Here is a 23,424-nt window from a genome sequence, read left to right on the forward strand (position 1 = left end):
CAAAGATGAGGGATTTCTCGATCAGATTTATTTTGTTGTTTCAGCAACATTAAATTTAAAAACTGTACTTTTGAGTTAAAATATATATTTATAATTTTAATAAATGATAAATTAAAAAGGCATGAACATTTTTTTTGTATCACCAAAGTACCGAACCGTGAATTTTGTGTATCGTTGCACCCCTAATTCCTTGTTCTTTGAAGGGATTTACTATAAGGACAATCAATCCTGTTGATCAATATAGTTCTCAGACCAACTGCCTGAAAGAGTCAGTGCCCTTTACTGATGCAATGTTAATGGAGTTTCATTTCCACAGGGATTATGTTGCTAAAATAGGTGATACTATGAGAGTACAGTCTATGCATAAACAGCCCTGCAAGTGTTAGGCATGTACCTTTTAATGTCAACTGCTTTACACAGCAGCCTTCTGGTGCTTTGGTTCAGATTGTGGGTGTTTGTTAATAATGGCTTTAGGTTTGTTGCAGACGTTTAATTTCGTTTCTTTCTTCTTCTTCCTTTTTTTTCTTTTTTTTTTTTTTTTTCTTTTTCATAATCCTGAAGTATGGAGGGGTCCATCGTACGCCTGCCGGAGGTCATAGCTCTGAAGAAGCGCTACAAGGCCTACCTGTACCTGGACGAGGCTCACAGTATCGGCGCCCTGGGCCCTAATGGCAGGGGAGTGGTGGACTACTTTGGCCTGGATTCCAAAGATGTTGACATCATGATGGGAACATTCACCAAAAGCTTTGGGGCTGCTGGGGGATATATTGGAGGCAAAAAGGTTAGTGAACTGCTGCCAGTGTTCAGAAGGCTAAGTCTAGTCTGTGCAATGTGAAGTAGTCAGAGCAATGGTTCATGGTTATTACAGTATTGAGACACTTACTCATAGTCAATAGCTTGAGTAGTTTCCTAACTCCTAAATTGCTTAATTCAGTGTTGGCCAACAGTGTTTACTGGTAAAGTAGAATTCAGCTTCCTGTTTTACAAGATAGGATCTGATTGAGTGTATGCTTTCATTTTGAGCTAGAAACGACAGTTTGAAAAACTCAAGTATGACATGTTTAAAAAAAAAAAAATCATGTCCCAACTGTCCTAGTGATACTTTTTTTTCCCCCCTCACTTTAATTGCATTCTGTCAGGAGCTGATTGACTATCTGCGCCGCCACTCTCATAGCGCCATGTATGCCACCTCTATGTCCCCTCCTGTGGCCCAGCAGATAATCACCTCTATGAAGATCATCATGGGAGAAGATGGGACCACACTGGGTAGGTGGAAAACTGCTCACAGCTGTTTGGAATACTGGAAGGGAAGTGTAGACGGTGTTTTTATCCATAAACTGTTTCTGATAACTGCTTATTTATTGTTGTGCAGAAACATTTTGGTGGTCAAATTGCAAATAGAAGTTTTGTTAATTAGCTTGGCAAATCAAATATTAAAGTTGAATCTTTAAAATTTTAATTACAAATGGTTTTTGGTATGGTTTGGGTTTTTTTGTTTGTTTTCCCCCTGCAGTTTTGTTTTGGTTGCAACACTTAAGAAATCACTGAAATTTTAACCTTGTGTTTGTGGTCAGTTTTCCTGCTATTATTTGACATAACCACAAGATGGCAGTATAGACCAGTCATTCAGATATTATTCTGCAGACATATTGGTGGGTTATTGGATGCAAAGTTACTATGGTATTGCTTTTATTTAATTTCTAATCAACTTTGCCAGCTTTTCTACTCCTTCATACGGTCTATATTTTATCACAGCTAAGAGATAAAAGCCAGTGTTATTAGCTAACTGGTAAATATTTACCTATACATAAAGGTGTGTCAGAGCACTTTATCAAAGTGCGTGTGTGTGTGTGTGTGTGTGTTACAGCTTTCTGGGTGTGCTGTAAATGCTGCACAGGTACATGCCCATATTATATAAGAAACAATCTGACAGTGTCACGTGTGACTGCAGCATGGGGTGCAAAGTTTAGTACAAGACACTTCTGATTCTGATTTCTAAATATGTTTAAAAACTGTTGGCTTGCTGATGATGGAGTTCTAGGCTCAGAACTTTATCAGGGACTGAGAAATGCAGTATTTATTTATTTATTTATTTATTTTTAAACTATCAGACACATATAGATTAGTTGTCCATGGTACTACGTGTTATAAACATTGAGATTGGAGCGTGCTCTGCTGGACAAAGCATGTGATGAGACCAGATTACTACAGGCACTTTTTTTCTGCATTATGTTCTCTTTAAAAATAATGAGAACAAGTCTTGGCTCGAGGAGGGTGGCTATCTGCTGCAACACGTTGAGTTAATAATAAGCTCACCTACAACGTTGATTCTAAATGAACTCTTTCCAAGCCCAGTTGCATATTTGACAACATATACACTGATAGCAATATATCTGTGTTGGTCTGAAGTTAGCTGAGAACATTTGGCAAACCAACATATGTTGGTCAGGCTCTGAACTTTGTGTGATTGTGCCTCTTCCATTTGGTTGTTAACGGTTCCTTTCTTTTGTCCAGTTCAGTCCAGGCTGATGGAAGGCTTTATTCTGCCCCTCCCCTCTCCCCCTTTATGGCTTTCAGATGTGTGTTTCTTTGTATATGTTTGTGCTCCTTCACGCTGTGGGTACAAAGCAGCATGGTGCTCGCGACCAGAGTTCTGTGCAGATCAAACTCTGCTGGACTCTCCTACACACACACACAAATAGATGATAGGGTCTTGTTTTCTTGCAGGGTGGGACCCCTTTACTCTTCACAGGGCTTGACTGACTTGGAGTTCCAAAACATGCTGATATAAGATGAAATGAAACTCATTAGGCATAGGAATAAACATCTGGTGTTAACCTTTGTTACTGTCTTTCTACAGTGTCATCAGCTTTCCCTGTAAGTTAGTCTGAGAGGAGTAGGCCAGACCAGCTGACCTTGCAGCATTGCAGCAGTAACTATTACGGTTTGATTGGTTGCAGCCCCGTCAGCCCTCGAAATGAAACCCTTTGAAGATCCAGGCGCTGACACAAAGTCACGAGTGACATTTGAGCCGCCTGCGAAACTGTTGTTGTTGCTGAAAGCCTGTAAGCTTATATTAATCAAATGTATGTAGACAAAGCTTTCATCCGTATATAAGGAGGTTTAAGAATCTTGCATTCTTCTGTGGATACCTTTGGATCCCCTGACTGGAAAAGAAGCATGTGGTTAAGTGTAATGTCAGACTTTGTTGTGTCTCTTAGTGCTCTGAAGCTGCTGTTTCTGCTCCATTTTTGAGCACAGCCAGGCAGGCGCTTTGTGCCATATGGTTATTTGTTGGGTTACGATGCTATCTCTGGAGGCTCAGACAGACTCAGTGAGTGAATCCACAACATGTATCAGGTTGACACATGGTTGATGTTGACCTCTTGACCATAAAATATTAGAGTTCTGTTTGACTTCAAAGCTAGTCTTCAAATAACTAGAAGGCTGGAAACAATGTGGCCCTCTTGAGAGTTTTGTACTTTTTTTGTTTGTTTTTGTTAACATGGTTTTGCTGTTAGAACCACAACTGCGTATTTCACTCTGGATCAGTTGTGCTCAAAAGCGAGCTAAATTGAGGAATAAAGACGTCATGAGTGGTGGTGGGAGGGGTCTCTGTAAAGTACACACTGTTTTCTTCACTTGGCTGCAGAAAAAGAGCAGATAATGAAATTTTATGAAGCTTACAAGCACCAGTAACCAGAACGGTGTGGTTTAAAGGAGCAGCACACCCTCACAGGTGCTTTCACTCTGGCTGATTAGACGTCTGCTCAGGTTGTCTGGAATGCGTGAGATCACTGAAGTTCATGTACTAATAAAGTGCCATAAAAGTGTAAGTTTTCCTGTTCTGACAGGTGCAATGGGGAGTGAGGGGTGGGGGGATGCCAATCAGGAACAATTTGTACTGAAGAGGGCTTATCAGGCAGATTTAGTGAAAACACCTGTGTGGTTGCACCATTGATGTGGAGGGGCTTTAATCAAGGCCGGGAGATGTTGCTTGGTAAATACTTGAGGTCTCCAATTGCAAAAAAGTTAACTTAATAGAGATTATAATATTTAATTTGACAAAAATGCAAAGAATCAGTTGATACTTCTTCAAGAGGAAGAAATCTCAGGGAGTAAAGAGTAAACGGACTCAAAAGATTGACTCAAAATTGTGAATAACTCTTCTGAAGCCCAGTTGGATCTCTGTCTACCTTTTCCAGGTGCTGATCGCCTCCGACAGCTTTCACAGAACACCACCTTCTTCCGCAGAAGACTGCACGAAATGGGCTTTATCATCTATGGCAACGATGACTCTCCCGTTGTACCGCTGATGCTCTACATGCCGGCCAAAATCGGGTGTGTTTTTTATTTTGTTTGTTTAGATTTTTTTGTTTTTTCAGTGTATAGCTGCACAAGAGCATATGCTCAGTTTTTAATATAACCTTTTACTTAATGAGAACATTAATCGTAGATCCATCGTATGAATAGCAGCACACTGCTCTTTGTCTAAGTTTCCTTTGCTTATCAGCGCCTTCGGTCGGGAGATGCTGAAGAGGAACATCGGTACAGTGGTCGTCGGCTTTCCCGCGACGCCCATCATCGAATCCAGAGCACGCTTCTGTGTATCAGCCGCTCACACCAGAGAGATGCTCGATACAGTAAGTCCCATTTCTAACATTCTCCTTTTACTAATAGCAAAAGCCTTTTACCAGTGTCGACTGATGAAACACAAAAGTTTACTTTTATCTTCTTTTTCCTCCCCCCCTCCTTACTCATACTTGCAGCATGGGCTGTTTTTACTCTAAAAGTTAATCGTATCTGTGTGCGCATGGAAGCAGAATTGGTGCAAAACTGAGTTGAAAATATTGTTCACTCTTTTAAAAACAGTTTGAAATGTTGCTTTGTAAAGCACGACCTAAAACCAGAGCTTTGCAAAAGTCACTTCCCTCATTGTAATGCTGCTACTTCTGATCTGCAGCTTCCAGTAAGTTCTTAAATATCATAAAGAGAGGGGCACATCTGATCTCTTCTAAGTGGTCTCCTTCACCACTGAAGCTAGTTCAAGAGTTGTTGTTACAGGATAGACTATTTGATTGCTGAAGACTTAATTTTATCCTCAATGTGATTTAAGAGTTTGTTTTGATCCACTGTGGGTGATCATGGATTCCTGCACTTTTAATCAACCAGCCCGCCTGACCGCTGACTGTCAGCTTTTTGTGCCTTGCGTTCGAGTCCATGTATGTGTGAGCGTGCCTGTCGAATAATAAATGCTTCCAATATGTCCTTTTATTTTGAAGGAACCTAGAAGGGCCAAGCTGTCTCTAAAGATTACAGCGTGACTCAGGCAGACTTTTATTTGAGCTGCTCTGTCTCTCCAAAGACACTTCATTCATCTTACTGGGAAGCTTGTCAACACCATTTGTAATAGTCCGTTTAAACGGCATCAGGCCTGCCTTTGTAGCAGAGCTTCTAGGAGCCGTTTTTTCCGTCTTTGGAAAAGCCAGGCCTTGCAAAGCGTGGAATCAGAAAAAAGGTCAGGAGGAAGGTAAATTGTTTCCAGGTGCCCTGCAGTGTGTTGCAACACTGATACAGTCTCTGGTGGAAAGAAGTGTTCAGTTGTGGTTTATACAGGGAGCCTTCTGTTCACCTCTGCTTTTGGACTCCTCGCCTCCTTCAGCACTCTGACGTGTTAGAAATCAAAGCCAGTCTTATCAGTCTGGCTGAATCCCTTAAGTTTTAGCATGTGTACCGTCTTTTTGTTTTGTTTTTTTTTTTACTGTGTGGCTTTCTTCTCTTGTATTTTGGATCGAGATTAACTGCATTCTTCCTGTTGCTTTGTCAGGCATTGGAAGCCATCAGTGAAGTGGGCGACCTCCTGCAGCTGAAATACTCAAGACGTGAGCAGCCTCTTCCCTCGCTTGGGTGGATGTCCGAGGAGAGTCTTCTTCAGGACTGAGCCTCGTCGTCCTCTTCTTGTCACACCGAGCGTGTTTTCCTAACTCACTGGCCCCTCTCTTAGCGTTTCTCGTCTGATATCAGTCTTGTGCCCCCACGTATTTTTGTCTGAGCCAGTGTCTGCATTCATGTTATCCATATTTGTTCACATCAAACTCCAGTGGACTCAAAGCCAAAGTCCCAACAGCTTCACCGCGACCAAAATCAGCCACATGCGTCCGTGTCCGTTGTTACAAAGTCCATTCAGAGCCTTCCAGTTTGTCCTAACTTATTGCGACTGCATCTGTCTAACATAAAGTCTTATTCTTGTGCGCACATTGAATGTGTATCTTATTTGTGCAATAACAGCAGCAGCGTGGTGTTTCTTTGTAATTCAAATAACTCAGAGCAAGGTAGAAGAAGCTCTGCCTTGACTTCTGCTCTTGCACTCTTGAAATCTGATCATAGCTCGTGCTATGATGAAGTCGATAGGAAACGATCATATATGTAAATATTATTTATCACAATGTTGGTAATACTGCCTTGGGGTAGCATCCCAAACCTCAGCGAGAGATGCATTATTTCACGGGAATAAGCATGTGTATACTATATGTATTTATCTGCTTTTGTTTTGTTTTAATCCTAATCACTTTTACTTGAACAGAGAGATTATTGGGTTCTTTTACCCAACCAAAGGTTCTAAGTATATGTATAGATATGTTTTCTAGCCTTCCTGTTAAAATGCAAAGCAGATATTCAAGATTAAAACATTTAACAGGGAAAGAATTCCAGAGAGGAAGACAAAGGATTTTTTTTTTAACTGCATATTTTCTAGAAATATTTTTCAGCTTTATTTACGGTTTACACCTGCACTCAAAAACTTGAGCCTTGTGTCTTTAACATTTCTATAAGCTAATGAGCTACATGTGATTTCTATCTTGTTTGTTGCTTTCTCACCTGCTGAAATCGTTCTCACTCAAGTGCTTTCATGAGAATCGCCAATCTGAGCACGCTGTATGCATGACGATGTAGGGCTCATCTGATATACAGACAACTTTATTTATTTAACATGTGTTTGTCGATCGTTAGCGATCTCTTTTATTTTTTTATTTGTGGAAACCATTATCTGAGTTGAAAGTGTTTCAACTTGACTACATGTCTTAACTTCAGTGCAGCACTACTGACGGGCGTTTTGTGTCCAGATGACGTAGTCACTGAAAACCTGTAAGGTTTGTTTGGTTATAGTCCAAATGTCATTGGGGTTTTCTTTGGTTTTTCCCTTCCCCCACTTTATCATTCACCAGATGTTATCATCCTCTGGAATGACATTCCATATCAACCTGCTTTTTGTGTCACATTTGTTTTTTTGACTTTCTGTTTTGGTCCGACATTACTGTGTAAGGTCACCCCAAACATGTGGCTTTACAAGCCACTGTCAAACATTGTTCATCTGAGTGTGTGTTGTTTTTGTGTGTTTATGTTCCATCACTTTATTGATGTGAGCTGCCGTGTCAGTGTAGCCAGTAAGAAACCTGGCCAGCGTCTGGCCAATTCCCGCAAACACTCGATGAAACACAAGTTTAGAGACGTGTTTTTAATGTTTTGGGCATTTCAGCACAGCGTGACTGCTATTTGCTGGTCTTTTAAACTGTACATCCATCATACATTAGTCACTTTTTTTTTTTGGTCTGTATCATTCCAGTACTGTGTTCACACAAAAAAAATAGTTTGACTAACAGATCGGTGATGCATTTGCTGTTAACAAGCAATAAAATGTGGAACACTTCATTATGATCTGTATGCACCCTGACATAAAACTCAGTTTCCTGCAGGGCCGTGCAGTATGTTAAGTCTTCACATTTCTGTCCATGGAGGCAAAAAAAATGTAATTGCAAACAGCAACACGGCTGTTTTTCTCAGCCTGGTTTCCCCTCACTGAAACTGCAGGTTTAATGTCTGCAGAAATGATTCAAATGCACAGCTGCTTACAATACCTGTAAACTTGCTTGCAGTGACCAGTGGAAACTTATCTGTTGCTTTTGCCTTTTTGGAATCGTATTTGGGTTGGAGATAAACCACTTAAAGGAGTTTATAAAGCCATGATGTTTGTTGACCGTGCTGTTGGAAACGGTGCTGCAAAGATTAAATCACTTTCTTTGTATCAACTTCTAGAAAGACGTTGTGTTTATTTACCACAAACACGCACACACACGCAGACTGCAGGCACAGCTCACGAAGAATACGTTACAAAGGCTTCTTGCCTTACAAGTCAGCATTCCTTACAGTCCAGTCATTGGCTGCCCTTTAACCTACTTTTAAAGCAGTGACACAAATTTAAATTGATTAAAAAATTTCACAGAGCTAAAGCTGAATAATTCACTTAACAGTGTTGTCAAGCTCATCTTACATTCGAGGGTCATGCTTTGATCTTAAGTAAGGAGGACAAGTAAGAATACCCTTTGTCAGCATAAAGATGTCTAACTTCACATTTTATCTCTGAGATATCTCATTATTAGGACAAAAAGTGCAGTTTCTACATCTCAGTTTACCTATATAAAGATGTAGTAAATGAAATAAATCTGTCACTTTGGGCTTAAATTTGTAAGAAATGTGTAAAATTACAGAGAAGTCTGTGACCTCACTGCCCAGACTGTCCTGTAATTATAAAGAAAGTTTTTGTTAATTCCTGGGAAATTTCCTATTTTTGTTTATTTTACCGTGGACACAGTAAAACTAGACATTTCTATGGTATCATTTAATTGCTTATCTGTTACTTCATCATTGTCGTATTAATGTGTGTCTTTATCAGGAGGATAAGCTGTAACATTTATGAAAATACAAAAAAAAAAAAAAACAATTATTGCCGGGCCTTATATTTGACACTCCTCCCCTAAGCCATTGGTATTCGAGATTGAAGATAATCTCTAACTTTTCCCAGTAACACGTGAGAGCACGTCCGCCTTGTGGCTTGCCGTCTGCAACGCAAACTAAACCTTACCATGTACCTCAGTGCCCAGCGCACCCACCCTCCGCACAGCTGTGAGCAATGAGCATCCTGCCCCCTCCTCCCTCAGCATCAACCCCCCTGAATGCGTGCGTAAAAGGAAAGTTTACCGAAACCGGTTGGCTGGGCGGTGCGCGCGCACACCCTCTCTAGAGCCGGTGGATGAACTTCAGCTGGATAATGGATGAACGCATCAGACAGACAGCTAGCAAAATGCACAGCGTACTATGAACTCCAGATGTCAATGTATTGGAAGTGAGCACCCGCCCACGACGAGTGAGTCACACTCTGAAGTAGCTGAATAAGTGAGCGACAGTGCGGACGGGGAGTTTCTGCGTGGGGTATTTAACTTCTTTCTGGTACTTAAAGCTCCTCCGTCCCGCGGTGTTTATGGAGAAGCGCAGCATCGAGCTCGAGCCGCCACACGGACTGACAGTTGCTGCGCGAGGCGCTGGTGTCAGGAATGGATAGCGCGCGGGATACCTGCGGACGCTCGTGCGCATCTTATTAAAGTTGCGACACTTCTTGATAGACGAGGCTGAAAACTTTTATTTGTCCTGAGCCAAAAGTCGGAGAGAAGAAAACGCGAAAAGGACACAAGCGCTTTTTGTGTTGTTGTTGTAAAGCTGTAATCTAACCTAAAACACACAGTGCACAGTGAAGCACTTTTACCGCCTTTAGGCTTCACGGGAAGCTTTGAAGTGGAGAAGATGAGTCAAGAGGTCCCGAGAAGATTTCAGATGCTGGTTGTGCTCTGGTCAATACTTCTTGTGAGTGTGGTGACAGGGTTACCTACCAGACGCAAGAATATTGCCCACAAAGTAAGTTCTCTTCTCCATTTTTTCCTTTTTCTTTTCCCTTTCTGTGTGTTGGCTTTTTTGTGGCGTAGAGTTTAGCAACAAGTTAGAAAAAGCCATAGATCACACTTGCCACTGACAGGCAATTAGCTAATGCTTTGAAGTTTTTGCTGATGGTTGTAAAATGTCTACTGAGTCCTGTTCCTTTTATTACTACAATAGCTTATAAAATTGTACCAACATAATTTTAAAACTAGAGCACAATAAAATATCAGAAAGTTGGTGCTTAGCTTTAATTTCCCATTCAGCCTCTTGGTAATATAACTGCTTGGTGCAAATTATTTAAGTTATTCACTTTGTTTGCAACCTTTAAAACTTATGTTGTGCATTTGTTTGTAATTTTGTTTGCTGAAATTTAAAAATCACAAACACCTTAATGGAATGTTCTCACCCTCTTTTTCCAGGCATTCTTTAATCAACTAAAGAATTTCCTCATTAGAAATTTGTTGCCTTCTTTTGTTCCACTGCTCTCTCCATGTATAGTAAGGTTTGCCATCTCTGGGCATTCACTCTGCTAAATCCAAACTCTGCACACACGCACACTGTGCGGTGTGTCAAAGGGGAATGTTTGTGTTACACATGGACATATTTGGATATCAAAGTCCGCTTGTGTGTGTTTGTGTCAGGGTTCAGTTTTTGCCTTTGAACTCTCTCCTTCTTGTGTGGCCTCCCATGGATGCCCTATTGGGACTTTCTCTCTCTCTCATCATCTGCCTGATTGATGTCAAAGCAAAAAGACACAAGGAAGGACTCATTAGTGACAAGAAGAAAATAAAAATCTTACTGTGGCTGCTGTGACTGCTCATTTCATTCACCAAAAAGCCAAATGTTGGCGACTCTCTCTGCCTGTGACCCCCCTGCATGTGTGAGTGGTGGATGAAGAGGGGAGATTAGCAGAGGAAGACTGCGGGAGGAGGAGGACAAGCTCAGTATGGGTTAGGGTGCCCAGTAAGAAGATGCTTATGTAACCAGAGAAAGGGAAGCCTTAGGCATCTCTCACACTGGAGCTCAGGTCAAGTGTCATTCATCTGATTGTTTACGTTGGCTCTTTTTTGTGTTAATGTGGAATTTCCTGTTTTTGCCTTTACCCCCATGCCTCGGTGGAGAATAGAGGGAGGGGTGTTGTGTTGAAGTGGCCTCTTTTCCAGATACTGGGACCTGTTTGCCCTCTTCTGCTTTGTACCCCCACTACACATACCAACTTCCACTACCTCACCCTGATTCTACCAGGCATGCATTTGTTGTCCTCTTTCCATTTACACAAAGATGGTGATCAAAGAGAGTCCATAGTTTATTGTTCTTCTGTAATGGTTTGGAAACAGCCAAGTGCAGGACCCTTTGATATCTGCGGGCGCATAAATCAGGGCTGCCATACTGCATACCCCCCTCCCCCAAACCCCAACCGGATCTTGTCCCTACCCCTCTACTCTGGCTCACCCCATCCAGTCTCCGGACCTCCTCTCCCTAACCTAAATGCGTGTCAGCAGCAGCAGTAGCAGTGACAGTAGCCCAACATTCAGTCTTTCCGGGCACTTAAAAGCAGGACGCTGCGGTTTGCCAAAAGGGTGTATTGTCAGGCTGTTTCGAGAAGAAAATCCAGTCCCCAGGCCAGAACCGAGTACCCCCGGTGCATCATGCAGTGTCCCTGTTAAAACGCACTGCATGCCATCAGCCATGATGCCTTTGATCAGAGGAGCCCCACTACCAAGAGGAGGAGATCACGATCAGAGAGAATGAGGGGGAGGACGAAAGGAGGAGGAGAGTGATATACAGGGCGAAAGAATACAGGATCCAGATGTGTAACAGGACGAGATGAGGAGGGTGTGAAAGTATGCGGTCTCTTTCATGACTCTGGACTTGAGATTTTGTGTGTGTTTGGTTTGTGTAAGCCCTTTATGACCTGTATGGACTAAGGTCAGGTACGGGGATAAACGCAGCAATGTGGGGGTGAATTTTTACCAGTGAAATCTTATATCAGACATGAGATGTAATGTTGAAGATGGTGAATCATTAGATCTGTGTGTGGGGGGTGTTGCGTGTTGGGGGGGGGCCACAGCAAGTTGGCGGTCTTCTTTGGCTGACTATGTATTGTAAAGTATAAAATGTTCAGTAAAAATCACATTAAATGTTCATCTAAAAATTCTAAAATCCAGTAAACATAACTGTTTTACATTAGTAATATAAATACAACTGTAATGTTACTCACCGCTATTTATATTCTTACAATTAATGTTAAAATTCTTGCTAAAAAAATGTGCACCATCGCTATTTTCAGTCAACTTTTGTTGTCATTTCTTGTAAGAAAAGTGGCAAATAGTGCAAAGAAAACACCTAAATGTTTCCAGAAAAAAGTATCTGTTTGTCACCACCAGCTTACACATATTTGAGGAGGGCTCACCTTTATCCATCATTTATCATCCCCGACAGGCACCGCCTCCTAACCAGCTTTATGTGTTCACATTCTTGGATTTGACTGACTACATAAGTTCTTTATGGGATGATCACAGGCGGTCCCTGAAAAGTCTGCCCTGTTCTCGAGGCCATAACCATAAATCATGAACTGACTGGTCATTCATTAAAGCGTTTGTTCTGCTCTTTAGCCCACCGACTGCCACTGTTGTGCTGAGCGTACCACAAACTGGCACAGGTCCAATCTGAAATTCTTGTCAAATCATATGTTTGGGCCAGTTAGCTCTTTCACAGGATGACAAAAACATGAACGAATGGCAGACAAGGGTTCATTAGGGGTTTTTGTTTTTTTCCTCTTTACCAGTGACTGTCATGAAACAGTCATGTGTCCTATTAGATTTAAAACAGACTAAGCAAAAAACAGCATCTCATTTTAGAGACTGCATTCTACATTTGGTACATGTTTCCGCAACTACCCACTATTATAATGTCACCTCTAATCACCATTAATCTCGGAGATCAGCGATTCTTCCTGCCGGCCTTCCTTCTTAGTAACTGTAAAACCTGAAAGGTCAAATTAAGCAGTGGCAGTAGCGGCGGCAGCACAGCAGGTTCAGACACACTCGCATCAGCCCAGGGGTCCCACGCCTCCCAGGCCCTCTCATTAAAGCTAAAAGCGGATCTCTCTCTGGCACAGGACCCTCTTTGTCCACGGCCTGGATGGCATGACTGTTGTGGGAAAAAAAAAAAGAAAATGAACCGAAGGCTGGGTGATGACTTGGCTGGTTAGTGGATGCCCAGGGGCCTTTTGGAATTGCTTACCAAGCTGCAAAGCGGTGGATGGTGTAAAGGCTTTCTTCCTGAAAACTGAACACTAATTGTTTTTAGACCCTTCAGTAAGCCACTATTAATAATAGATCTTTCTTTCTGCAACCAGCCCTTAAGCAGCAGACACTGGTGGTGTCTGCAAACTTTGTCACCTTGCAAGCAGAATCGCACCTTAAGAGTTTTTCTGTCAAGTGTTCTTTTGGTTAGTTTCTTAAATTATTCCAGTAGATAACTTGTGCTCACTGTAACCTGCATTTACCTGTTCTTTCCGTCAGGCTCATGGCCAGTCAATTCATAGTGGTGGTGTCCAGTTTGCCTCTGAGGCTTTGGAGCAGCAGAACCAGGTTCAGAGTCTGCTGCCTGAGCCCCACAGCCACCAGAGGAGGTGGTCTCACCCCCAGCACCGCTCCCTTGGTGTTCTTCCACAACCTGAGCCTGAGGAGGAGACCAAACCTTTTATACTGGATCTGAAGAACTTTCCAGACCTGGCCAAAGCTGACATTAACTCACAGAACCCCAACATACAGGTTAGTAGGGACAAGGGAGTCACGTGATATTACCTCTGTGTTATATGTCTAGAGGCTAAAAGGAAACCCTTTAATGTCTACAACAAACAGATGAAGACACAGATTTAGTCTTTTCTATGATCTCTGCAGGCACTTATCTTCTCCTGTTTGGTCAGAGTATTCAGAATGCGAGACATAGTTTTACCAATCTGCTGTACATCAATATAAGTACAGAAACATTTGATTTCCGAGGAGATTTTATGTAACATAGACCTACAAGACCTACCCTAGGCCGAGGATAACAGCAAGAATATACCCAGCTATACTGAAATGACCATAGTACTCGATCTTCAAGCTACTTTCTAACTATTCATTTTACAACAATTACAGAAACATAGCTTTTCTCTTTAGTCTCACTGCTGTCTGGTCTTTACATCAGCTGAAGTGGGCCCTTGGAAGTACTGTGAATCTAGGATGAGTCATATCGAGGTAATGAGAGGTAGTTATCCAGAATAAAGGTTCGCATTCTCTCCCTGAGAGGATCGTTTAGTTGACTGAGTGCTCATGCTTACGTCTGACTGGCTTACTTAGATCCGGAGAGCGGGTTTCCTGACTAAAATACCCTTCCAAGGATTTGACATGGTTGATTTCTTAAGAAGAGTTGTAAGTCAAGCACTAAAGCTGCAAAAAGTATATGCTGTACTTTTTCATAACCGCAAAGCAGATTTATTGTAGCGATATTGAACATTTCAGATGGATAATATTTGATTATCTTTCATTGACTCCAAATAATTCATTTAAGCGTTGTTCATGCTGTGATATCAGTGACACTCTCTTATTTTACTCAGGTGACCATTGAAGTAGTCGATGATCCTCAAATGGAAGTGGAGATGGACCTTGCCAAGGAAAAAGATTGGCTACCTTCCTCTTCCTCCTCCCCCTCATCCACAGTAGATTTGCTCGGAGGCAAGAAGCTTTTCTGGCCCCTGTTTTGGAGTTACACCGATTCCAGCGAGGACAGCAACAGCCGGTCGGGCATGGAGGAAACTGGCGAAGAAGAGGAGGAGGAAGATTACTCTTTGGATTACGGTAGTGAGGAGCCCTTACCCAGCGGAGTAGGCGGGGACTGGGATACTCACTGGAACGAAGGCTGGGATCCAATACAGAGTTACTATGGTAGGTTTTGCCAAGTGGTGCACTCTCTGTGTGTAACTAAGGCCGTATAAACACAACTGTTTCTGTTTCCCAAAGGAAAAAAAGGCTTAAAAATGAACCTTTGGACACTAAATAGCTCAGTAAATCATATTGAAAGCGATGAAGATGGTCCTGAAGTAGAGCTGGAGAAAGAAGTGTAGCTTAGAAAGACTGCATGTTAACTGTAGTCACAGAGATCCAAACAATGCTAGCAAGTGAGGCTGCATGAGCACTTGAATATGAGGACATTGTGGGTTATGGGTACTTTGAAGTTGACACTGGTTGTGCTGGTCGCAGAGGCCTGCCTTTTGAAGATGGGTCTGATGCTTTTGCTAATGGCAGCGTGAGGCCGGCACTGTTCCCTGGGACAAAACAGCCCTCTGCTTGTAGACAATTAGAGGGCAGATTGGGAACAGAGAATGACAGCGGCCATTTGTCCGGCCCTTTCATCTTTCCCTGGGACCCCTCGGGCCCCCCTCAGACCCTGATGGTCCTCAGTACCCTCGGCGGCTTGGCCTTTTGAGCGAGTTCAAGAATTTCGGGGTGCTTTAAAGGATCCGCATAACTAGTGTTGTGTCTCAGCTTGCACAGACAATTTGTTCAGTTGTAAAAATAGTAAATAGTGCGAGATGAGAAGAGGTCAGATTTGTACAGTGAATGAAAAGCAAATTAATTCAGTGCACAGCCATAGACTCACCACAGCATGAAAGTTTTAGTTGTCAAAGGTTTTCCCATAGATACAAATTTGTGCACAATTAATCTATTTGTGTTTTTGAACAGTTATGAAGGTTGACGCTGCACAAAACTCCTCTGTTTTATTGTAATGCAGTAACAGGTGCTTAAAACTAGGTTTTACTGTAACGCTTTTCCTCTGTCCTTTATATCGGTATATAGGCTCCATCTGTTTAACTGTTGTGCGTATAGACGAGCGAGCAAAGGCAACAATGCCTATAAAGTGGTCACATCTAAAGGCTTGGTGAACATAAATCAAGGATGTCTGCCTTAGCTTCTTCTATAATTAAGACTCTCCTGAGACCTCATTCCTGTATGGCCACATGGCGAGTTGGCAGCGCCCACGAAGTAAAATTGGGTGCTCGCTACACCCAAGCTGGTATTTCTGCACCCACCTCGCCTTTAATCAAGAATGACTTGTTTTCAGTGTTATTAACACCACAAGGAAGCATGGCGCGGAGGCGGACAGCCACAGCACAGCTTTTCTCTCTCTAATTTTACTGAAGCCTTCTTAAAAAGAACACGGGTTTGCATGGGAAAGGTTAGACCAGGAGAAAATTGGGCTGAGGCAGTCAGGAAAGTTTGAAAGCTCATTTTGGATTAGCCTGTCGAAGTGCGTGTTTAGTTCATAGCAACACAAAACGGTGTTATTGTATTTTGCCGGTTCTTCCTCTTGTGCTTGTAATTATTTATCAACACTTCGAAGCTGCTTCCAATTAGCTCCACCTATTACAAAAGGAAGGTGCAGAGCTGCTATTCTAATCTTCTCATCACCTCTCGTAATCTCTGCGGCACTTTTCCCATTGTGTAAATTCTGTTGTGCTTTAATCTTAATAGGCTTTTTCTTGTTTGTGTGGAATAGGTTTTGATCAGTAGGAAATGAGTTCACAGAAAATGCTTACATTTTCAGTCTCTGATGCGCTGATGAAAGCCACAAGGCTGAAACACGTTTGCATGTTTGTGTGCGTAAGAGCAAATAAACGAGTGAAGTTAAAATCTGTTAAGCACTACTTGTGTACCTTTGGGTTCCTCACACTGATGTTTACATTTTCTCTTCCACAGAGAAAGACATAGATGATTGGACACCCTGGTCTCCCTGTTCAGTGACATGTGGACATGGTGAGAGGAAGAGGACCAAGTCCTGTGGGTACTCCTGTACTCTGACAGAAGCTTCTAAATGTGACCTGGAGCCCTGCCCGGGTAATATTTTACTTCCAAGCATATTTTACTTTAACACGTGCATTAAATATTCTGATTTTTATTCTGATTTGCAGGGCTTTTTTTTTTCACTAATCGGCTAATCTATCCCTCTCTATGTAGGTGATGTCAACACTGTGGTAGAGCCTTTCCCTTTCGAAATGGAAAATGGCACAGAGCCTTTTGGAACAGGTGAGTGTTTATTCGGGAAGTTTTCCATAACTGTAAAAAAGGTTTCTCAATCAGATATCAGATATATACTGGATCTAGATTAGGCTTACTCAGTAGTGTAATGCAGATGTATACAGATGCAAGTATAGGATTCAGACTTGACTCCATGGTGTCTGTTCATCTGTTCATGCTCTCAGCAGTGGCAGAGATTAATGCAGTGTTGCTGTCTTCTTTCCAACAGATGTAGACAGCTGTGAGAAATGGCTCAATTGTAAGAGCGAGTTCCTGCAGAGGTACCTCCATCAGGTTTTGTCTGAGCTGCCCAACTGCCCCTGCTCCTACCCTTTCGAAGCCGCGTACACTGTGGTCAGCGTCTATGATGATGCTCACGGACGGCCGTTCCGCTGGCACGATGCCAGCGGCCCCAAGGAGCGCCTGGACATCTACAAGCCTTCAGCGCGCAGCTGCATCCGCTCGGCACTGTCCAGTGACTCGACTACCCTTGCGGCACAGCACTGTTGTTACGACGACCGCGGGAGGCTGATCACACGAGGAAAAGGCGCAGGCACGCCGAACCTGATTAGCACCGAGTTTTCGCCCGAGCTGCACTTCAAAGTGGATGTGCTGCCTTGGATTCTGTGCAAGGGAGACTGGAGTCGCTTCCATGCGGTGCGACCACCCAACAATGGACTGAGTTGCCCAGAAAACCCCCACGAGGACGTGTTCATGAATGAACTCGAAGAGGCCAGGGAGTACTGAAGGACCACAGCCAAAACTACCACTTCACTCAGAGAGTCAGAGGGCCCAATCCTAATTTGAGGGGAGGTAGCCTACCTTAAAAGTCATGAAATATTACATCAAAGCCACCTATAAATAATTAAATAGACATGACTTGAAGGAAATTTACAGGTTAGGAGTTTTGCGGAGGTTTAGGAATATTGGTGAAGTCTGGTTTCCTCAAGTTAGGATTTGGCACAGTATCCTTATATCGGCCTCAACCAAGCTGAACTAAAACAAAAAATACATTGTTGTCTCATCACTTGCCAACCTGTTACACATCTGGCATGACACCAAGCTCTTTCTCTTTATATTCAGTACTCTCTCCTGGGTGTGTGTAAGCATGATGTCTGCCTACTGGCTTTTTTGATGCTATCTTTGAGCGCTTGTGATTGACAACACCAACATTAAGAAAACATCCTGATCATGCTTATTGTAGATTTTACATGAGCAAATATAATGAATATGAGCTTGACTGATTGATGGAACAAGCACATGGCTTGGACAGTCCGGGTGATAACTAACTATGCTGCTACAGTATAAAATCCTTCAGGTTTTACAAAGGCATTATAAAGTGGAACAAGACATTAGTTTCACAGGACACATTCATTCAGCCAGTCCTCTGAGTTACTTAACTGAAGTAGGAGGTTATTGAGAAATTTGAGGTCTCAGCCAGACAACTAAGCTAAAAGGATTTGGAACATTCATTTGCAAGTGCTTAGTTTGCTAGAGAGAATGATGCTATTAGTCTTCAGGTAGAGACTATAAAAGAACAGAACATTTGATTTCAAATGCTATTTCACACCGATTGATTTCAAGTGTTTCCACACATTTTCTTTCATTGCCAGGAAGTATATGTGATCTGGGTGCCAAAGAGATAAAACAAAAGTCTGACTGTTGGTGCCTGTGTAAATCCCACCTCCGTATCTCCACGCAATGTGGGGAAAACATTACGTTCTTTTAGATTGTGTCTCTGCTATCTTCTCAGGGGGGGACTAGCTGACCATCACAACAAATTTGCTCATTTACCTCGACAGCGGAGCACTATTGGATCTTGTACAGTCTTGTGGGTAAAGATTAGTAGAGGCGTGTTGGGTGTGTAATCAATAATTGCTGAACAGATGATGCTTTAGTGCAGTTGGAGTCCTTTGATCCCTGTTGTTGATGAATTGTGTGGTTTGTTGTTTAAGGTCTTTGAGTTTATGTACAGTGCTTGATTGGATAGAAAGGACATCGCTTCTCAAATAAACATCCCTGAGAGGTCATTCAGGTAGCGACTCATAAACAGGCTGACGCAGGATACTGGTAATAGTCTCTTACCGTTGTATGGTGTGTGTTCAAGTGTGTGGCTTAAGAGTATTAAGTGTGGCTCGTGAGATTGATCAAGCGACTGTTTAACCGCTCTCAGAATATATTTTGGCTTTGTAGCTACAGAGGTTTTTAAACACTGCACATCACTTAAACAATCCTCACTCCTATAACAGCCTATCAAATGACCTCATGCGCCACTTGTCCTTTCTATCCAGTCTAATTCTATGGATGTCTGCTCCAAACCTTTATCTTTTCAGGAAGTCTGCATCCAGATGCATTTTTGCAATCATGCATTTGCATTTTGGTATCACCAATTCTAAAGAAAAGGCACTTTACTTTTGCCATTTGTTGATGAGAGTGTTATTGTGAAGGGAAACTCGCCAGAAATGCTGCATTGTTATATGAAGGTGCATATATACGTATAACTGTTCTGTTGAGAAAAGCATGACCTTTTTGTGACTTCTGAATCTAGTATTACATATATGGTGTTGTACAGTATTTATTTGTCTGTTCTTGTTTTTTAAGTTTGCTGAAGCTTTGAAATGACTCTACTCTCATCATGGTGCACTAGTAAGACTGAATAATGAAGGCACCCATTAACTAAAGGGAAACCTCCTGCCTCATATCACTACATGAAACAACAACAGGTGTCTGTGTTTTATTCTGTTCTACTGCAGTACTCTATAAATATGTTGCAATTATACTGAAGAAATATATATATAAAGACCTTGCATTCATCATCTGACTCTTGTGGTGTTTCTTTTTCCACTCTTTAGGTACTGTGTAGTAGAGCCAAGCTGAATGCTTTAAAAACATGAGCAGCCTGAGACTGCACGCCTCCGCCAAGGCTGAAATTTCCCTCAACAACATGCATGAATTGAATCCCTGTATCCAGACAGTCATGTGGATCTGGATCAGCTTGTGATATAGCAATATAAAGAGGATGTCTGTCACTTCTAGTCATTTCTATTCCATATGCATTTGGAAAGACATGATTCTGAATGTGCAGTTTTTTCCTATCTAGCAATGGTAAACAATCCTTTAAAAAATTCCTGGATCCTAATCCAGATCCGTACTGACACTTCTAGGGGCGCCAAGGCCTACGAGGGGGACTTGAACCCAACAAACTGAATGTGAGGAAAACAGTATGTAAGAGTTCAACAATATGTTACTAATGCCTGGAGTGGATACAGTTTTATATCTAAAATTTAAAAAAAAAAGAAAAAAAACCTACAGTATGTAGGTTACAGGCTTAGTCCAAAACATGTGAAGGATACACTCACCCAACGACTTTATTAGGTACACCTTGCTGGTAGTGGACCCCTTTTCCCTTCAGATCTACCTTCATTCTTTGCGACAAAGACGCAACAACGTCCTGGACACATTCCTCAAAGACTTTGGTCCATAGTGCCATAACAGCATCGCAGAGGTGCTGCAGATTTGAAATCTACAGCCAAGAATCCCCCCCCCCACACACGCACACACATTACACCACCACTGGAGAGGCAGGATCGATCCATGCTTAAATTCTGATGCTACCATCTGAATATCTCAGCAGAAAATCAAGACTCATCACACTATTCTTCCAGTCATTTATTGCCCAATTTTGGTGAGCCTATGTGAGCTCAGTTTCTCATTCTTAGTTCAGGGAAGACACTTGGTGTGGTCCAATCTGCTCCAAGGTTCGACACGTTGTGTGTTCAGACATGCTCTTCTGCATACCTTGGTAGCAGAGGTTCCCAAAGTTTGGGGGGGGCGTGGTATGAAAAGAAAAAAAAAGAGCGCTTGGACACTGCTAGCATAATGGACAGGTTTTTGACGGGGTCACACACAAACGCAAAGCAGGAGATGAAGCATCGCCAAATTTGTTTCCAAACCAACTTCCTTCCAAGCCAAAGACTAGAAAATATGGTGAAGCATATCTTCCCTTTGGCTTCACCTGCACGGGTGCGAACATTTTTCTTGTAATACAAAGGGGGGCCTAGCAAAAAAAGTTTGGGAACCACAGCCTTGGTAGTAACATTTGGTCATTTGACTTACTGTTACCTTCTGTCCTCCTGTGACCTCTGGCATCAACAAGACATTTCACCCAGAAAACTGATGCCCACTGGATATTTTGGAGGGGACCATTGTGTGGAAACTCTAGAGATGATTGTGTGGAGAAATCACTGTATATCAACAGTTTGTGAAACAGACCAACCCACTTGTCACCAGCAACCATGTCAGTTGAATCATTTTTCTCTCCCATTCTGATGCTGAGTTTTAACTTCAGCAGGTCACCTTGACCTAAATGCATCGAGTTGCTGCAACGTGACTGGCTCATAAGATATCTGCATTCCCCAGCAGTTAAACAGATATAGATAATGAACTGGGCAGCGACTGGGCACTATATTTGATTTGGACCCAATTTCCCCAACTCCGTCACCAAGTACATACTGAGTGAAGCACCTTGCTAGCATGTTAGCAAAGAGGCACTGCTTGCACCATCACAGTCCAACATTTCATCAGCCTACTCTGTTGATTGTGTTTGCTTGTTCTCAGTGTAACAGTGGTCTGCCTCAAGAGTTGACTTCACGTCTACAAGTCAAAAGTCATACTAACATTTTCTCTAAGACTTCCAAACAATCAGCCACAGCTTCATCGAGCCACGCATGGGTCACGATTTACAAACATGTTGTAGCCGTCCTAGTTGTGATTCACGAGGGTGAGGCATAATTCACGAATCTGATTTATCAATTGTGGTTTGGGCCCAAAGTTGAAAGACTTTACAAGACAGAGAGAGAAAGAGCTTGATGGTGGTTTTTGGCTAGAAAATCCTTTAAACTGATGTTCCAGAAAGTGGGTAAATAGTGTGGTACTTATATAGCACTTTTCCGCTTTATTTGAGCACACAGAGCATTTTCTTACTAGAAAAGTTCACCCATTTACACTCGATCAAATGCATCTGGGGGCATCTCGTATATCATGCCCAAGGATTCTTCACCTTGCAGACAGGAGGAGCTGGCAGTCGAACCTTCAACTGTTCAACTAGTGGACAACCTGCTCAAACTCCTGAGCCACAGCCTCCTGAAGTTGGATGTCAGCAAAAGACATCAGACTGTGTAGAGGCTCTACTCAACCACACTAAGTGCATACAATGAGCTAGTTTTCTGATTAACCAATTAGAAAAATATACCTGCTTAAACACATGAATTTAACCTCTTAAGCCATTGCATGCCTTAGCTGACAGCCGCCATCAATGTCAGCCATCTCTGCTGTGGCCTAGGTTGACCTACTCGTACCATAACATTGTCTGAGGCTATACTCTTTCCAGAGGATTAAATAACATTGAGATTAAAAGTTTAAAGGTCAGGTTAATGCAAATCCATAGGCTTAGGCAAGCCAAATACTCCTTTCAGATGCCCTAATTCCCGTAGGTCATGTTGGCTAACCTTCATTTACTGCCCACATTCACCCAAGAAACAAAAGAATATTGGTTTAAAAGTGGGCCCCCATTGCAGAAAGATTTACTGTCATGTCTACATGCTTTAGAAAAACATATAAAAATCAGTCTCCATCTCCATGGAGAGTATCTACTTAGAGTTTGGTAGATCTACTATGGTCGTCCAGTGACTCCTAAGTTGACTACAGATGAGTGCTGTGTGGAGGGAAGCCAGACACATGTTGACCACATTGCTCCCACAGAATAACAGATAAATAACCGCAGATGTGTAGACAGAGGAGAAAGCAGGGAGAGGGAAACAGAGAGGGAAAGGGAACATAAAAGGGAGGGGAGGTTTCAAAGCTTTGTAGCTGAAAGATGTTATCTGCAATATTGAATGAAGCAGGAGTTTTTTCCGGGCAGATGCGTTTAAAACTGGGTGAATACACTTCACAGCTTATGGAGAGCATGTGGATCATGTCACAGAGGGAGTGTGCTGTGGTTGCACAGAAGTTCAAGCTGACAAAAATCATTGTTTTTCAAATTAGGGCGATTGATTTTACGCACGAAATGTGAGAAGACCGGACCGGCGTGGAGGATTCTGAATACGCTCTTTGCCGTGCACTCTAATTTTAGGCCGTGAACGTGTGTGTGTGTTATGTGATTCATTCCTTTAGTTATAGCGCTGGTGGCCCAGGCCTGGTGCCAGCCCTCGGTGGTTACAGATCTGTTTACTTTTGCAGGCTGGCAGGAACATGAGATTTCCTCTGGGTGTGCTGCGGCTGGTCGACCTGCAAACAGCACGGTCCTTCAAGTGCCTCGCTGCTCCTGTTACAGGCAGCCTCATCCCCAGCTCTCCCGCCGATCACTTGTGACGTGGGTAACTCCACACAAACAAACATATATTCACCGAGACAGAAAAGGGTTCAGTAAGGTCGAGTAAAGCGGTCGTTACGGACGCGCTCACAAACCTAATTAAACGCTAATTCACATATGCATGAATGCACACACGAACAGACACATGCCTCAGCAGCTCTACCTATGTGACTTGGAGAATACCAAAGGATCAGTGGAACTGATGGATTATCTGCAGGCCTG

The 23,424-nt window shown here is 42.5% G+C and overlaps 3 protein-coding genes across 3 annotated transcripts in view; all 3 read left to right on the forward strand.

Annotated features, from left to right (window-relative positions):
- sptlc2b (serine palmitoyltransferase, long chain base subunit 2b) overlaps positions 1-8,084 on the forward strand; it is a 42,252-nt gene extending 34,168 nt beyond the window's left edge. The window contains 5 exon segments of the mRNA XM_042218699.1: positions 560-781; positions 1,140-1,266; positions 4,206-4,341; positions 4,514-4,643; positions 5,828-8,084. Of these exon segments, the coding sequence (XP_042074633.1) occupies positions 560-781; positions 1,140-1,266; positions 4,206-4,341; positions 4,514-4,643; positions 5,828-5,941 (729 nt within the window). The 3' untranslated portion in view covers positions 5,942-8,084.
- Positions 1-23,424, forward strand: part of LOC102311938 (zinc finger protein 135) — a 35,917-nt gene that overhangs the window by 1,996 nt on the left and 10,497 nt on the right. The gene's annotated exons all lie outside the window — the stretch shown is intronic.
- On the forward strand, positions 9,067-19,645 carry ism2b (isthmin 2b). The gene is made up of 6 exons (XM_005917065.3): positions 9,067-9,744; positions 13,293-13,544; positions 14,372-14,699; positions 16,512-16,649; positions 16,770-16,838; positions 17,059-19,645. The coding sequence occupies exons 1-6, from the start codon at positions 9,634-9,636 to the stop codon at positions 17,574-17,576; spliced, it is 1,416 nt and encodes a 471-aa protein (XP_005917127.1). The 5' UTR covers positions 9,067-9,633; the 3' UTR covers positions 17,577-19,645.

The sequence above is a fragment of the Haplochromis burtoni genome, unplaced genomic scaffold, assembly GCF_018398535.1.
Source record: "Haplochromis burtoni strain Fernald_Lab_line unplaced genomic scaffold, NCSU_Asbu1 Contig_22, whole genome shotgun sequence".
In the NCBI taxonomy this organism is placed as follows: domain Eukaryota; kingdom Metazoa; phylum Chordata; class Actinopteri; order Cichliformes; family Cichlidae; genus Haplochromis; species Haplochromis burtoni.

Excerpts from the sequence above, each read along its gene's own strand:
- ism2b (XM_005917065.3), top strand. The coding sequence starts at position 9,634 with ATGAGTCAAGAGGTCCCGAGAAGATTTCAGATGCTGGTTGTGCTCTGG. Across the intron at positions 13,545-14,371 it reads CACAGAACCCCAACATACAG|GTGACCATTGAAGTAGTCGA; the intron begins GTTAGTAGGGAC and ends TATTTTACTCAG. Across the intron at positions 16,839-17,058 it reads CACAGAGCCTTTTGGAACAG|ATGTAGACAGCTGTGAGAAA; the intron begins GTGAGTGTTTAT and ends TCTTTCCAACAG.